General features: G+C 34.8%; 2 protein-coding genes across 2 annotated transcripts; one reads left to right on the top strand and one right to left on the bottom strand.

Moving 5' to 3' along the window:
- Positions 1–4,108: 4,108 nt before the first annotated feature.
- Positions 4,109–9,649, top strand: LOC139898190 (vacuole membrane protein KMS1-like). Its single transcript, XM_071880916.1, has 8 exons — positions 4,109–4,438; positions 5,951–6,162; positions 6,281–6,359; positions 7,638–7,937; positions 8,083–8,237; positions 8,329–8,445; positions 9,067–9,246; positions 9,408–9,649. The coding sequence occupies exons 1-8, from the start codon at positions 4,426–4,428 to the stop codon at positions 9,591–9,593; spliced, it is 1,242 nt and encodes a 413-aa protein (XP_071737017.1). The 5' UTR covers positions 4,109–4,425; the 3' UTR covers positions 9,594–9,649.
- Positions 9,650–11,229: 1,580 nt separating this feature from the next.
- Positions 11,230–12,680, bottom strand: LOC139898191 (uncharacterized). The gene has a single exon (XM_071880917.1). The coding sequence runs from the start codon at positions 12,558–12,560 to the stop codon at positions 11,517–11,519; it is 1,044 nt and encodes a 347-aa protein (XP_071737018.1). The 5' UTR covers positions 12,561–12,680; the 3' UTR covers positions 11,230–11,516.
- Between the last annotated feature and the right edge of the window lie 1,418 nt (positions 12,681–14,098).

The raw sequence follows: 14,098 nt of genomic DNA on the forward strand, positions 1-14,098 counted from the left end.
GTGGCGACTGAAGGAAGTCAGCCTTTATTTCAAACTCTATTCTTGATTGAAACTTACTTTACACTTTTTGATTAATGATGAATGATGATGATACTTAAGACCTAATTTACATACTTTTAAACCTTTGGGAATGATTTACTGACTTAGTAACTTTTGACTTAGGTTGAGGACCTTTCGGACCAACTACTTGCTTACTTATCTCGTACCGATTTTACTACTTTCCACTGTGAGTTATAGCATCCCTTTTTACTTTAACTATTTTGGGACTAAGAATACTTGTGCATTTTACGTTTTACATACTAGGCACGAGTACTTAAACTTTATATATGTGTGGGTTATACAACAGCATAAACTTTCCCCTTAGCTCGGTAACGTTTAGTCATTGGTCTTTGAACCGGTGAACGCGAATCTTAGATATGGATCCATAGGGTTTGACATCCCTACGCGGGCTAGTAGCGCTAGCATTTAAAGGGTGTTTAATACTTCGTAAACATACGCACTCGCCAAGTGTACTTTTAGGGGGTGATATTACGTTAAGTTAGTTACCAAGTGCCCACGGTTGAACATATACTTTTCATACTGTTTTGAACACTGAAATCTCGTAGCCTACCTTACATTACTGTTATACTTAAACTATAACTCACCAATATTCGTGTTGACATTTTTAAGCATGTTTTCTCAGGTGCTTAGAGGTTTGATTGCTTCCGCTGTACTAGCTTTGCTGTGTAGACTCCCGTTGCATTTATTAGAGATGTCTCTGCATTCAAACTATGTTACTTTTGAAACAATGAATTTGTAACGACCTATGGGTCACGTACTATTATTATTGTCTTCTATTCGTAAAAGCATGCTTTCGTATGTTAAACATTTGACGTTGGTTAAGACGTCACCCTTTTTATGAATGTAAACTTATTTTAAACCTTGTAATGATCCTGTTGTTGATGATCCGTACATGTTAATTTTGTACGGAGCATCATAGCTGACCCATTCATGAAGCCCATGATGCACAACAAGCATGATGATCATGCTAGTAATATTGGACTTCGGTATGCTACCGATCTTTTTCATCTGTAATTTAGTATTTGGATATTTCTGGAACATCAAGCAGTTTTATCTAAATGAATTGAGATACTCGGTATGATCGTTTTCATTTATATCACCGTGTTCTATATTAGCATGTTTAATCCATGAATAATTGTTGATTGTTCAAAATCTCCATAATCGATCATGTTATGGGAGTAACATGAATTAAGATTATTATGAAATTTAGTTTTATTCACTGATGGTGAATAGTTAACAAGTTGAGGCTAAAATTCATATGTATTCATTGATGATGAATATTGAAATGACCAAATCATGATATGTCACTACATGGATCGTCGTCAATAGTGAATCTCATAATGGTTATGTCTTTGTGTCCTTAGACCTCAGATGTATATGTTGGTTTTTGATTGTATGACATATTATACTTTGATATGGTTAAACGCTATCCTGAACAAGGTAGTTATAAAGGCCATCATTGGGTATAATGTGAAGTACATGACGAACGCATATAATCAATATGGGAATTATTCCTCTATGTGAGAGTATGATACCACTGGGCCCCTTGATGAAAATGAATGGATATTTACACAGCCGTGTCCAAGATATATTGATTGATGATCAATTTCTAACTTAGCGATCACATTCAAATTTTCAAGATCGAGAAACAAAATTAGTTGACAAATGAGAATGACTAGATCCATGTCTCATGTCAACTTGGTATCGGTAATAAAGGGACAATAGATACTCAATCATTAAATAATTTTAAATAATAATGATAGTTCGTTTAGATGAAACAAACACTTGTATATTTTCGGGGGCATTGACGTGTTGCTAGACGCCAATATATGTCTGTATATTTTTCTAGATGTTATGTCATGCACAAGTGGGAGTTTGTTGGTTTAGTGTGCACGTCATAACACAAATCTATACTACCGATTATATACATGCCTATGGGGTCGCACACTTTAGCATTTAGACACCAATTATTATATATTGCTGATATATAATTATAACCTATAGTTCAAAAAAGAAAATAAAAGTATAGTTTAGTTAAATATGATTTAATTAAACAAAATGCTCAATAAGTTTGGACCACAAAATATTGTGTGTGTTTATTTTAATGGAGATAAAATAAATAAATATATGAATCTTATATTGAGTACACTGAATTAGACAAGCAATAAAAGGGATGAGATCTTTTGGCTTTTTGTATTTTGGTCATTAGCTGGTTACGATTTTTGCTCCGCAAATTTCGCAATAAAGAAAGAAGTTAATTAAATGGTTTGTGGGCTACTGCAATATAAATACATAAATATAGAAAATGATTTTCAATCATGCTATGGGTCTGTGAAGGCATATTCATTCATCACCATAAAATTACTCTTTATATTAAAGAAATAAGGGATGTTGTCCCATGTGGTTTTTAGCAAGAAACAAAAGGGATTTCTTCCTTTTCAATCAAAACATCATCGCAATACAATTAAAGAAACCAATTTTCTTTGCGAGTATTTGAGCATTACAAAGAAGTGGATCAAAGTCGGTTGTGATTCTATTCTATTATTAAGTTATATATATATATATATATATATATATATATATATATATATATATATATATATATATATATATATATATATATATATATATGTGATATTACTTTCGGGTTATATATATATGGACTAGCATCCAGTTGGTGTTGGTTAACATGCTGTGTGGATCAACCATAGAGATATTCATACTATTTGAATATATGTTTCTACCTAGACGTGGACAATTGTTTCTACCGTTCTTGCATCGCTCGTTAAAGGTATATCTAAACTCTAAATTGTGAATTATTTACTTGACAATTATTAGTGGTGTAATTGGATCTTGTTGAGATCGTTAATCGTGTGAATGTTTTACTTGAAAGTTTATAATAAAATAAATGATGTTTATTTTAAAGTTAATAAAAGATGTTTATTTTTCATGTTCCGGTGCGTTTTTTAAAATTTAAATGTACACACGGTTTTCCATCAGTTTTTACATGGTTGTGCATCTGTTATCCTTCACTCTGTACGGATTAAGCAGTTAACCTAAAACATTTCGGGTACACTTTGCACGATGGATGCGAGGAGTTTCTTCTTAACGGGTGTGTGAGTAGCAAATGAGAGGATTCAATGTCAAAATTGCAGTTCTAAAAAATATAACAATAACTTCTCTAAAACTCAATGAATCTGTAATAACTCGATCGCATAATGATATATGACCATTATTGAAGCTTTGATATCATATAAAAAGTTAAAAAGTCAAGATTGTACACACATCTTCTTGGTCTCTATTACAATGTTTTGATTAAAAGTTTTAAATTACGAAACTTATGATAGTATTTATAGCCTTCCTCATATCATCCCTTACAATTAAACACCAACAAACCATGTAACATACAAAGTACAAATGCTAGTTCTAACACTAACATGCTAGCGGGCTTTAACAAGTTGCGTGACTAAGGTAGTTTAGGGTCGGATATGAGGATGATTTTTAATATATTCGTGGGTCCGGGTCCGGGGATGTTTTTAACCACAAACCCGATTACCCGGCCCGTATAACCGTAAAAGACACGATTCAATATACTCAGCCCGTATACTTGAAAAAAGACTCGAATACCCGTGAAAAAACTCGTTTATTCAATGGTTCATAAGTAAATGGCGACCTTGATATTCGTGAAAAAACCCTTTTACCCGATAGTTGGTAACTAAATGAGAACTCGACGGTTCCGGTCCGAGTTTGAGACGGGCTATTTTAATCGGGTATGAAATCACCCAAGATCGGATCTAACTCGATGTCATCCCTACTCAGAAAAGAAAAGAAGACATGAATGTTTGATTCTGATCATCGATTCATGTTGTTGTTGATTAATATTTGTTTCAATTTCGTTTGAATTTAATTCGATAAATATTCAATCAGGCAGCTCAATTAGATTCTATGTTCTATGAGTATGTACTATGTTTTATGTTCTGCTCGTATACAAATAGACTTTTTAGTCCATCAACTCGTTTTATCTATTAAAATATTATTATTATTATTTATTTTTTCAAAAAAAAGTAAAAAAGAAAAGCAAAATCAACAAAACAAGAAACAAAAAGAACAAATCCACACACAAACACAACACAGAATCGGCGCACGAATCACACCTTTCCTTAATTTCCCTCTTCTTGTTTTCGATCATATCCCCTTTTCCGATTTTTCAGGAGCTAATTCCTATTTTTATCCGATTATTATTCACTATTCATAAAAATTTATACTAAATCTAAATCAATTGAACTGAATTTGATGTGAGTTTCGATCAAGTTAGTAGTTGGATCTTAGTCGTTTATCTTGTTTTCTTCTCAGGCGGCTTTCAACATGTCGATCTCAGGTACTCAGTTAGTGTTGTATCTTATTTTTTAGGTTATCACTAATCCATATTTAGTTAGGTTCTCACGTATTCGAGCTGATTTGAGGTTTTTTTTTTATATATATATATTTAAATTTTAATAATTTGTTGCAAGTGTATATAGATATTGATGACCTAAAAGCTCCTGGTTTGCAGCTATTTGGCACGGTTTTATTAGGAGACGTTACTATTATGGTGTTATGGGTTATATATAATATATATGTGTAATGTATAATGTATAATGTATATGTATATGTATATCTATATGATGAGTGTTGTTAATCTTAAACGGTTCAGCTTGATTAATTTAGATGAAATTCTGGTTAATGATTTAGGGTATAAAGGAAACATTAGATTGCTTGATGTGTGTTATATAAATATTTTGTGAGGTGATTCGTGCCGTCTTGCTAGTATACTTATTGCTCGGTATTAATGTTGCTTTTGATGTTTCTGTTGTGATTGGGTGTTACGGAGTGTTTTTTATATCATATACTAAAAGAGTTTTACCCGGAAGCAATCTTTGAGCCTAAATTAAAATTCAGGCAGGATTTAAAACCCATGGAAATTTGATTTTACCATTTTCATGGCGTCTCAAATTTAATTTTAATTTAATTTTATTTTTTTTTTTTTAAATTTCCTACTTATTGGCCGGAGGTCCACTCGGAAGCAATTTCTCTATCCGTTGAATAGAGAGAGAGGGATGACTTTCTCTACTTTTGAGAGTGTTTTCACTCTGGGTGGAGGGATGACTTGTCTTTATTCTCGGATAGGGGAAGGATTGTCTACATCTCACCTTCCCCATACACCACTTATGTGGTATTGGGTTTTGTTGTTGTTGTTGTTGTACTAAAAGAGTTTTACCTACATACATTATTAAATTAAGGCAATGTTGACTAGGCACACAATTAAAATGCAAAAAAAGAACTTTTAGAATTTTAGGTAATTAGCTTACTTGAGTGTGGGTGAAGTTGATATGCTGATCGAATGACATCACTATTTGGGATTGTTACCATATTATTATCCGTTTATCTAATGAATGTGATTCAATCATCACTAGCTTCGTTCACCGTTTTATGTAAAAGTGTTTTATCCTAGGTTCAATTTGATGTATGAGCGATTGTTTTGTGTTCAAACACTACCATCTAGTTTAAAGTAAGGATTTTTAGCCTACTGAAATAATTTGTGATAAAAGAATGTTTTTGTTGACTATACAATTAAAATGTCACCAAAAAAATAATGAGCTAACGGAAGCATCATATAAGGCCGTGTCGTATTGCTACTTGTTACCTTTTAAAACACAAAATGTATGTATCAGCAATTCAGCATACAGTATATTTAATGGAAAACCGTTGGTATTTATTATTTAAGGTTCATGCCTATATTAATTATACAAGTTCTCATGTTCCCAGTTCTATTTTTCAAAATCGGGCATGTTTTTTTTGTATTTGTTTATGGTTTGTTATCTAGGTCTAATTATTGTTTCCATGTTTGTAGGACTGCGTGAGAAGCATAAACAAGAGCTCGAGAATTTGACACTAATATCACAACCTTTGAAAACCCTAAAGTTTTTTGTTGTGACTATTGCTCAATATCTAAAAAAATCGCTCGTATACCTTTTGACACATGGTGTATGGTTTATGATATTGGTTTTTGTTACTGTTGTTGGGGCAGTCTTGTTTCTATCTGCAGATGGTCCTCAAGGAAAGGTACCAATTATTTAATTCTTAATACCAATTATTGATATATTATTTCAATTAATGTTACAGATTGATTGATGCTATATTTTTGTACCGTTAATGATAAGTGTATGTTTAATGTGTTCAGCATGTTGAAGAGTTCCTTAAATACGCAAGGTTTGGTTTGTGGTGGGTGGCTCTTGGTGTTGCATCCTCTATTGGTCTTGGTGAGCTCTCGTGCCTGCTATTTATTATATTTATTTTTAATTATTTTACAATAGGTTAACTTGGTGAAGTAAATAATATTGCTGGAGTATGCCATATAAGAAAATGGCATTATAATTATGTTAATGATTAAATTAATGATGTCTCGCTACTAAATAACTAACCTAGTTGGCTGGATAAATATATGTCAATCAACTTGAAGGAAATAAATCATTCAATCGCGATAATGTGTGACTTCTTGTGTCTTTCTTTTTTTGCTCATCGTTTTTCACGTGTTTGCATGTGCATACCGCTTGCGGTTTTATGTAAGTATACAAATATACATGAGTAAATACGCGGTTTTAAAATTCACATGTCGGGGACGAGTCGATCGGCACCTTGGAGGGACGAGTTGGTCCAGACGGGGACGAGTCGGGTGATGACCAACGTTGACTATAGTATAAATAAATTAAACATATATATTACACATAAATATATCAATCATAGTGCAAAACTTAGCCGACTCGGCCGAGTACTCGGGGAGAAATCGGCAGATCGGAGGAAACAAGAAATCGGCCACAAACTCGTTCAAAACTCGGTCAACCTTGGTCAACTCAGTCAACGCCGATCAAACCTGCAAAATTTTCAATTTTTTTTTTTTTTTTTTGTTTCTCACCTTTTTCATATTCTTGGGGGCTAGCAAATGAATTTTGATGGCTGAAATTGGAAGTTATTTGCCGGAATTTGAGTTAAGAAAGAAAGAGTTGAGAAAGAAAGAGTTAAAAATATAAATAAATGGGATGAGAATAACATATGTGAGCTCTGTAAGTTAATAAATAATATTATAAACTTAAATATATATAAAATATACTAAAAAACTAAAAAGTCAACGAAAGTCAACATCCGAGTTCTCCCTCGCCGAGAACTCCTCAAAAACCTCCTGCCGAGTTCTCCCCGAGCCGCGAATTTTACAACCTTGCATAGATATGTGGCACAAAATCTAATTTTTAAAAAATATAAAAATTTTGACCCAACTTTGACCGACTTTGACCAGTTCGTACCCGACTTGGCCAACTTTGACGCGAATTTTTTTAGCGTTGATTGACTTTTAATGCATTTTTCGGCGAGTTGGGACAGGCTGGTCCCCAAACCGACGCATCGGATGAAGTGACCGACTTTTACAACAGTGAGTAAATACATCTGTCAATAATTGCCATTCATATGTCATGATGTCTTTATGGTCCAATGATTGTCATACATACACAGATGGCAACTAAAATTCACCTTTCTATTCTTGTTAGGATCCGGGCTGCACACGTTTGTACTCTACCTTGGGCCACATATTGCATTCTTCACGATAAAAGCAATGCAGTGTGGTAGAGTAGATATTAAAAGTGCTATATATGATACTATACAATTAAATAGAAGCCCTTCGTGGCTTAAAAAGGATTGTTCAGAGTTTGGGCTCCCGTTATTTTCAACTCTCAACGGTATTCAGGTTCCGGTTACGAGCATTTTACCACATGTACAAGTGGAAGCTATTTTGTGGGGCCTTGGAACTGCACTCGGGGAGCTTCCTCCGTATTTTATTTCTAGAGCAGGTTTGACTTTGTTTGACTCAGTGTGTATTCTTTAATACTATGTGCTTCTAAGTTGCCTATGCGTGTATCTGAGTACTTGTTTACAAATGACAAACTGTTGTTTGGTTATTCGTCTTACAAACAGTGTATTTATTTTTTTATGCAGCAAGTATCTCAGGTGACAAATTAGATGATGCAGAAGAAATGGATGCATCATCGTCGGAGAATAATGGTGTCGCTTCAAACTTGAATAATATGAAGCTTTGGCTCCTATCGCATGCTCAGTACTTAAACTTTTTTACAATTCTGGTGCTTGCTTCGGTTAGTTTCTTTTATTTGTAATAACAAGAACAAATGTTTCATTACATTGTGCCTACATTGGACTCGTATAATTAGGTGAGGCAATTTGTAGGTGCCAAATCCTCTATTTGACCTTGCCGGCATAATGTGCGGGCAATTTGGGATTCCATTTTGGGAGTTTTTTCTAGCAACCCTTATTGGAAAAGCAATCGTCAAAACGCACATCCAGGTATGGTGATGCTCCCTTCCTTTAAACCTTTATTACTTGTACTATATTTGAATTACTGTTGCAATATCTAATATGTGTGTTTGTTTTGAAATGTTAAAATAATCAAATCAAATAATTATATGATATGGAATAATTATAATCTGATACTAGAGCTATAACTCAACGTGCTTCAGTAAACAGTGCTTAAATTTTATTCTGATTTAAGTTTGTATCTGCCAGCTGTGTTAGTGTTCAAATTATTCTTCTGGCTAACCAAAAATTTGGTGTTTTTGCGTAAATTAGTAGGGGATGGTTCATATAGTTAAACTGGAAGTCTTTTATCTTTTAATCTTTTAAATAAGATTAAAAGAAAAGGTAAATAAATAATTAAGTAATAATCATATCCAAAACTCAGATCCAAACACCCCCTGTGAATCTGTGATAGAATCAGTTTAAATGTTGGGTGTTTCCACGTAAACATTAGGTCTTGGAAGTTAAAGTATCGTCCTTTATCACATGTGTGATATGACAAGGATATGAGTGACTAATTACCTATAGCATTGAACTTTAGGGTATGTTATGTTATGAAGCCATCAATAGGATGTCTAATTAACTATGTTTTTTTTATGTTTTTGGCTGCAGACGGTGTTTATCATATCGGTATGCAACAATCAACTACTTGATTGGATAGAGAACGAGTTAATATGGATGCTTAGCTTCATCCCTGGTGTATCTTCTGCCTTGCCCGCCATTGTAGCTAAACTTCATGCAATGAAGGAGAAGTATATGGCAGCCCCTCTGCCAGTAACATCAAACATTAAGGTACGTATACTTTTTTTTTTTTTTTTTATATTTATATAGTAATGATCAAAATAGTTATCCTTTTGACCCGTTACCCAACTAGCGCGACACTTATTCTGCACCTCTAGGTGCTACATATCACTTTTCTTATGCTGTGTTCCTTAAATATAATCCCTTCTCAGGTTAAATCATGGGATCTATCCTTCGCCTCAGTTTGGAACTCGGTCGTATGGCTAATGCTTTTGAACTTTTTCGTCAAGATTGTGAATTCAACCGCACAAAGGTATCTAAAGAAGCAGCAGGAAAAAGAATTGGCTGCTTTGAGAAAGAAGTTGGAAGAATCAGAGGATAACATTAATAGCCATTAATCGTTGTTGTTGTTGTTTGATGTTTCTTCTTATATTCATGTTAGAAAATAGGTATTCATATAAAACATCCTTCACTTACTACCATTGAAATTGTAGCAATCGAAAACAGAAAGAATCTCGCATTCAAGTTAACTCATTTATATAAAACGACAGCTGCAGATTCATATATCCTGTTCTACTCTTTGTGACCTTTGTAGCCTCTAGGGGCTCCCATTTTCCATTTTCGGTTCAAAATATAAATGTTGTCTAGATCCTTCACCATTGTTCGAAATATAAATGGTGTTTGAACATATGACATCTACCAAAATGCATGTACATCGTAACTTGGGTCAAATAAATATTGCTAAGTAGACAATGTCACAATGGTACAAATGTTTAATATCCATGCAATCAAGAATGTTACATAAGTTACAACTTTGGGACCTTGCCAAAAAAAAAAAAAAAAAAAAAAAAAAAAAAAAATGTTCCATAAAAGGCATTTATGTAACTCGACCCTGATTTGTTTTGTCTATAACATGTTAACCCTTTGCTCATTCTGTCATCTCCTAATTCAAAACAAAAGATAAGTGATCTTGTGCATATATCATTCAGTCTTTGGAATGGGAAATATATTCTGCAATCGTCTTTTGAAGATCAACATTTTCGTTTTTGCTCGTTGAACGAATTTACTCATTAAAAAAAGATGTCAACTTAACAATGACCCTCAAATCGGCCTCAAGAGATGCATGAGTCGTGTGCCCATTGCAACCCGAGAGACAATCGCACCTCATCAGCCATGGTAGGAGATATTAATTAACCACAACTTTTATGCTTATAAAGGACCAATACTTTCAATCTATAGCTGATGTGCGACGGGGTATTACAAACTCTCCCACTTAAATTCCCGACATCCTCGTCAGACCGGAACATAATCGATACTCATGATCCATACCCCATGAGATGCACGAGCATTGTGCACGTCACACCCCGTGAGGATACCCGAGGAGATGCACGAACCGAGTGTTCCTCGCACCCTGAGAGGCCTTTGGCTTTGATACCAAATGAAACGACCTCAAATCGGTCCGAAGAGATGCACGAGCCGAGTGCCCATCGCAACCCGAGAGACAATCGCCCCTCACAAGCTAAAGCAGTGGACTAATCGGATATCTCCAGGTTACCAACTAAAACCATGGTGGGAGATACTAATTAGCCACAACTTTTATGCTTATAAAGGACCAATACTTTCAATCTATAGCCGAGGTGGGACGGGCTATTACAACTTATCTTTAAGACTGTTATTATGAATTCGTCTTCGTGACTGTTTTTGATTAGCGAACAACCTTTGGGTCCACCTTGATTTCGGGTCTAGTCATTACCAAAACTCCATAAAGATCAATAATTTTGGAGTATGATTATAATGTTAAAGGAAGGTGATTTGCACTCCAAAACAGTGATTTTTTTTTTTTTTTTAACAGCGGTTAGAGTCACTGACGGAGGTCCGAACGCGATGTTAGAACCCACCCACCCGATCATTTCTCCTTGGTACGTACAAGTAAAGGTAGGAGGAAACCCACAGGCCCACAGCGAATCCATACGGGTATCGCGTGTCGTAAAACCCCCTCGGATGAGGCTCGAACGCAAGCTCACAACCCCCAAGGCCCATGAAATGGGCGTTAACCTCAAAGGAAATATTTTGCAGCTTATGGTGGTTGAACCCCTGACCTCCTTATGGGAAATCAGGTCTATCACCAATACACGAGGTTACTCCAAAACAGTAATATTTTCACAATACAAAATTACTTTATTCTATGCACATAATAAAACACCTTTTCTGAATAGTTGGAAATGTAATTACCATATATATTATGATCTAGTTTTCACGTTACAGTTAATATGACAAAACCTTGTATGCTGATACTTACGCGTTTAAATACACACATCAACTTAACGATGCTTATATTCAGCAGACTGGAAGCCAGTTTTTCGAACTTTTTTCTGCTTAAGCTTGACTTTAACCAACACACCATTGTTCATCAAAGACTGAAGTACACTTTGAAGTTTCCCCTCCAATTTCTCGCCTTTTCGTGGTGTATAAACCACATTGTGAATATCATCAGCCAACGCTCTTTGTGCTAACACCTTCCCCACAGCATCACAAGCTGCAACATTTCGAGTCGAACCCAAATCAAACTTCATATCTTTAGATATCGAATGTGCAACGACTACAACTTTACTCGTTGCTCGATGAACAATGCACGCACGTACAGATGCTTTGGAGATGTATATATCCAAACAAAATGGCTCATGATAAGGCGCTGTAACCTGATTAAAAGTTGGAACCCTTTGTTTCTTTTCTATACAAGTTTCTTCCATTTTTAAGTAACTTTTCGGGGTTTTTTGCGTTTTATTTTCCCTGTTGCCGTCTTTTCGGTTTGAATCAGAGACTGAATTTGAATTCGACGGGGTCTCTTTTGTTTTGGTTTTAGAAGATTTTTTCCTTCGGTGAAAATCAAAATTGTTCTCTTCATACTCTTTTGAATCTCTATCAAGTTTATAAAATAACTTTCCGCATACTCTCAAATCATCAATGTCGTCAAAATCCGGGTCATTGTTGTTTTGACTTTCATCGTTTAAACGATCACGGGATGTATAACTTACTACTTCTGGGCCAGTATCAGCATCTTTCCAAACATCTGCAAAACCTGTTGAAACTTGCCAAGTTTCATCATCAACAATGTCAATTTTGTAATCATTAGATTGATCACCAATTCTTGAAAACAAAGGTGAATGATGAAGGGTGTGCTTATCATAAAACGATGACATCGATTCACTTTTGTCAAGTAGCGAATCACGAGTTGATGCTTTGGTTCGATTGTGAATACCTGCCCGAATAATCAATTGAAAAAGGTTACATTTTTTTGGTTGAAAATGGTGACTTGTGATCTTACTAAAGAAGATTGCTTTCTTTAGATACATCATCCAGGTCATCTTTTTATTAGGTGAAATCAATAGAAACCAAGATTTTTTTTTTAACTTTAGCAAGAGAAACTTGGTTCAAAGTTCACAGTGACAAAAGATCGACCAGTTGGTGTGCAGAACCGGGTTGACGATAGCAGAAGCTGCAAGGGGAATATTATGAAAATCAGAACCACATTGAAACAATGAATCACATAAGAAAACGATATGTGATATATAAAGACTTGGGGATTGTAATCCAACGAGCTATATGAGTTTGGAACGTTGGGTCTTACAGAGTGTTATCTGTTTCTTGAGAGGGATGTTTGACGTACGGTACCAATTTCTTTGCTTCAAAATAGTCCAATTTTAGTTTACACGTATTGATAAAACTTTAGCTCATGTGGTGGTCCGGGGAGCACCAATGCCCCCTTTTACCCTTGAATTTCACTCAAAGGTTTCTTTCACACATCGTGTTAGTAGGGGAGGGGGGTTTTACCGCCCATGCTCTCGGATTTGGTCGAGTTTTCCTCCTGGACAGCAGTTGGGGGCGGTTTATGCAATTGCACGGAGATGAACGCGTGAATGTTTAAGTCCCCTCAGTGATCCCGTACTGCTGTTCAAAAAAATAATATAGAACTAGCATTGAACTATATTTGTAGGGTAATTTTTTTATTTTTATTTTTTTTTTCTTTTTTAGGGGAAAAATACAATAATAATTTTTTGGATTTTGCTAACGACGGTCATAAGAGTCGTCGTTAACACGGTTTAACGCATTATATAGAGCAGTTACTTGTCACTTTCAAGCTAACGGTTATCATATTGTACAACATAAAAAGTATGTTAACGACAGCCTAAGGGATCTCGTTAGCAAAATCCAATGACATACGGAGCTTAGAATAGAAAAGTTTGTGAAGTTGGTACCCGTGCCTTTGATATACGGAGTAGTACCAATGAGTTTGTAGCTCATTGGTAGCCGTGCCTTTGATATTTGAGATCTATCACGTGAAAGACTTTGTGAACACAAAGATGGTTGCAGGTTCGAATTTTGGGCATGTCACATGGTTAGGTTTCCGATTAAGGTAATAGCATGGCATCAACCTTTCGTTAGTGGATTGGTGGGTTGCAAAAGATAACACAGGGCTAGCATGTCCTATCGATTTACACGTTTAGTGAAGAACGGAAAAGTTTGATAGATTTATTAATCTGTTTGATCGAAAATATCACCACTATTTACACTTTTATATTTGTCGTTAGAGAAGACGTGTGTAAGACAAATATATATATATATATATATATATATATATATATATATATATATATATATATATATATATATATATATATATATATATATATATATATATATACTTTCCAAAAACTATGATAATTGACAATGTTAACAATGTCAAGAAGGGAAATTGGGCAAAATGCCCAGATTTTTTGAAGTGTTTAACAATATGTCCTTAAAAATTCGAAATTTCAAGCAATACCCTTTGTTCACGCATGACGCACCACGCATGATGCGCGCAAGCCTGTGTATGATGCGTGTGTACGAGATTTTCAACGAG

This window comes from Rutidosis leptorrhynchoides, chromosome 3 (assembly GCF_046630445.1).
Source record: "Rutidosis leptorrhynchoides isolate AG116_Rl617_1_P2 chromosome 3, CSIRO_AGI_Rlap_v1, whole genome shotgun sequence".
Lineage (NCBI taxonomy): Eukaryota > Viridiplantae > Streptophyta > Magnoliopsida > Asterales > Asteraceae > Rutidosis > Rutidosis leptorrhynchoides.

What these genes read in the sequence shown, in the direction of transcription:
- LOC139898190 (XM_071880916.1), top strand. An exon ending in TGCATCCTCTATTGGTCTTG is followed by an intron (nt 6,360 to 7,637) that starts GTGAGCTCTCGT and finishes TATTCTTGTTAG; the next exon opens with GATCCGGGCTGCACACGTTT. An exon ending in CAGTAACATCAAACATTAAG is followed by an intron (nt 9,247 to 9,407) that starts GTACGTATACTT and finishes ATCCCTTCTCAG; the next exon opens with GTTAAATCATGGGATCTATC.
- LOC139898191 (XM_071880917.1), bottom strand. Translation starts at nt 12,560, where the DNA reads ATGACCTGGATGATGTATCTAAAGAAAGCAATCTTCTTTAGTAAGATC.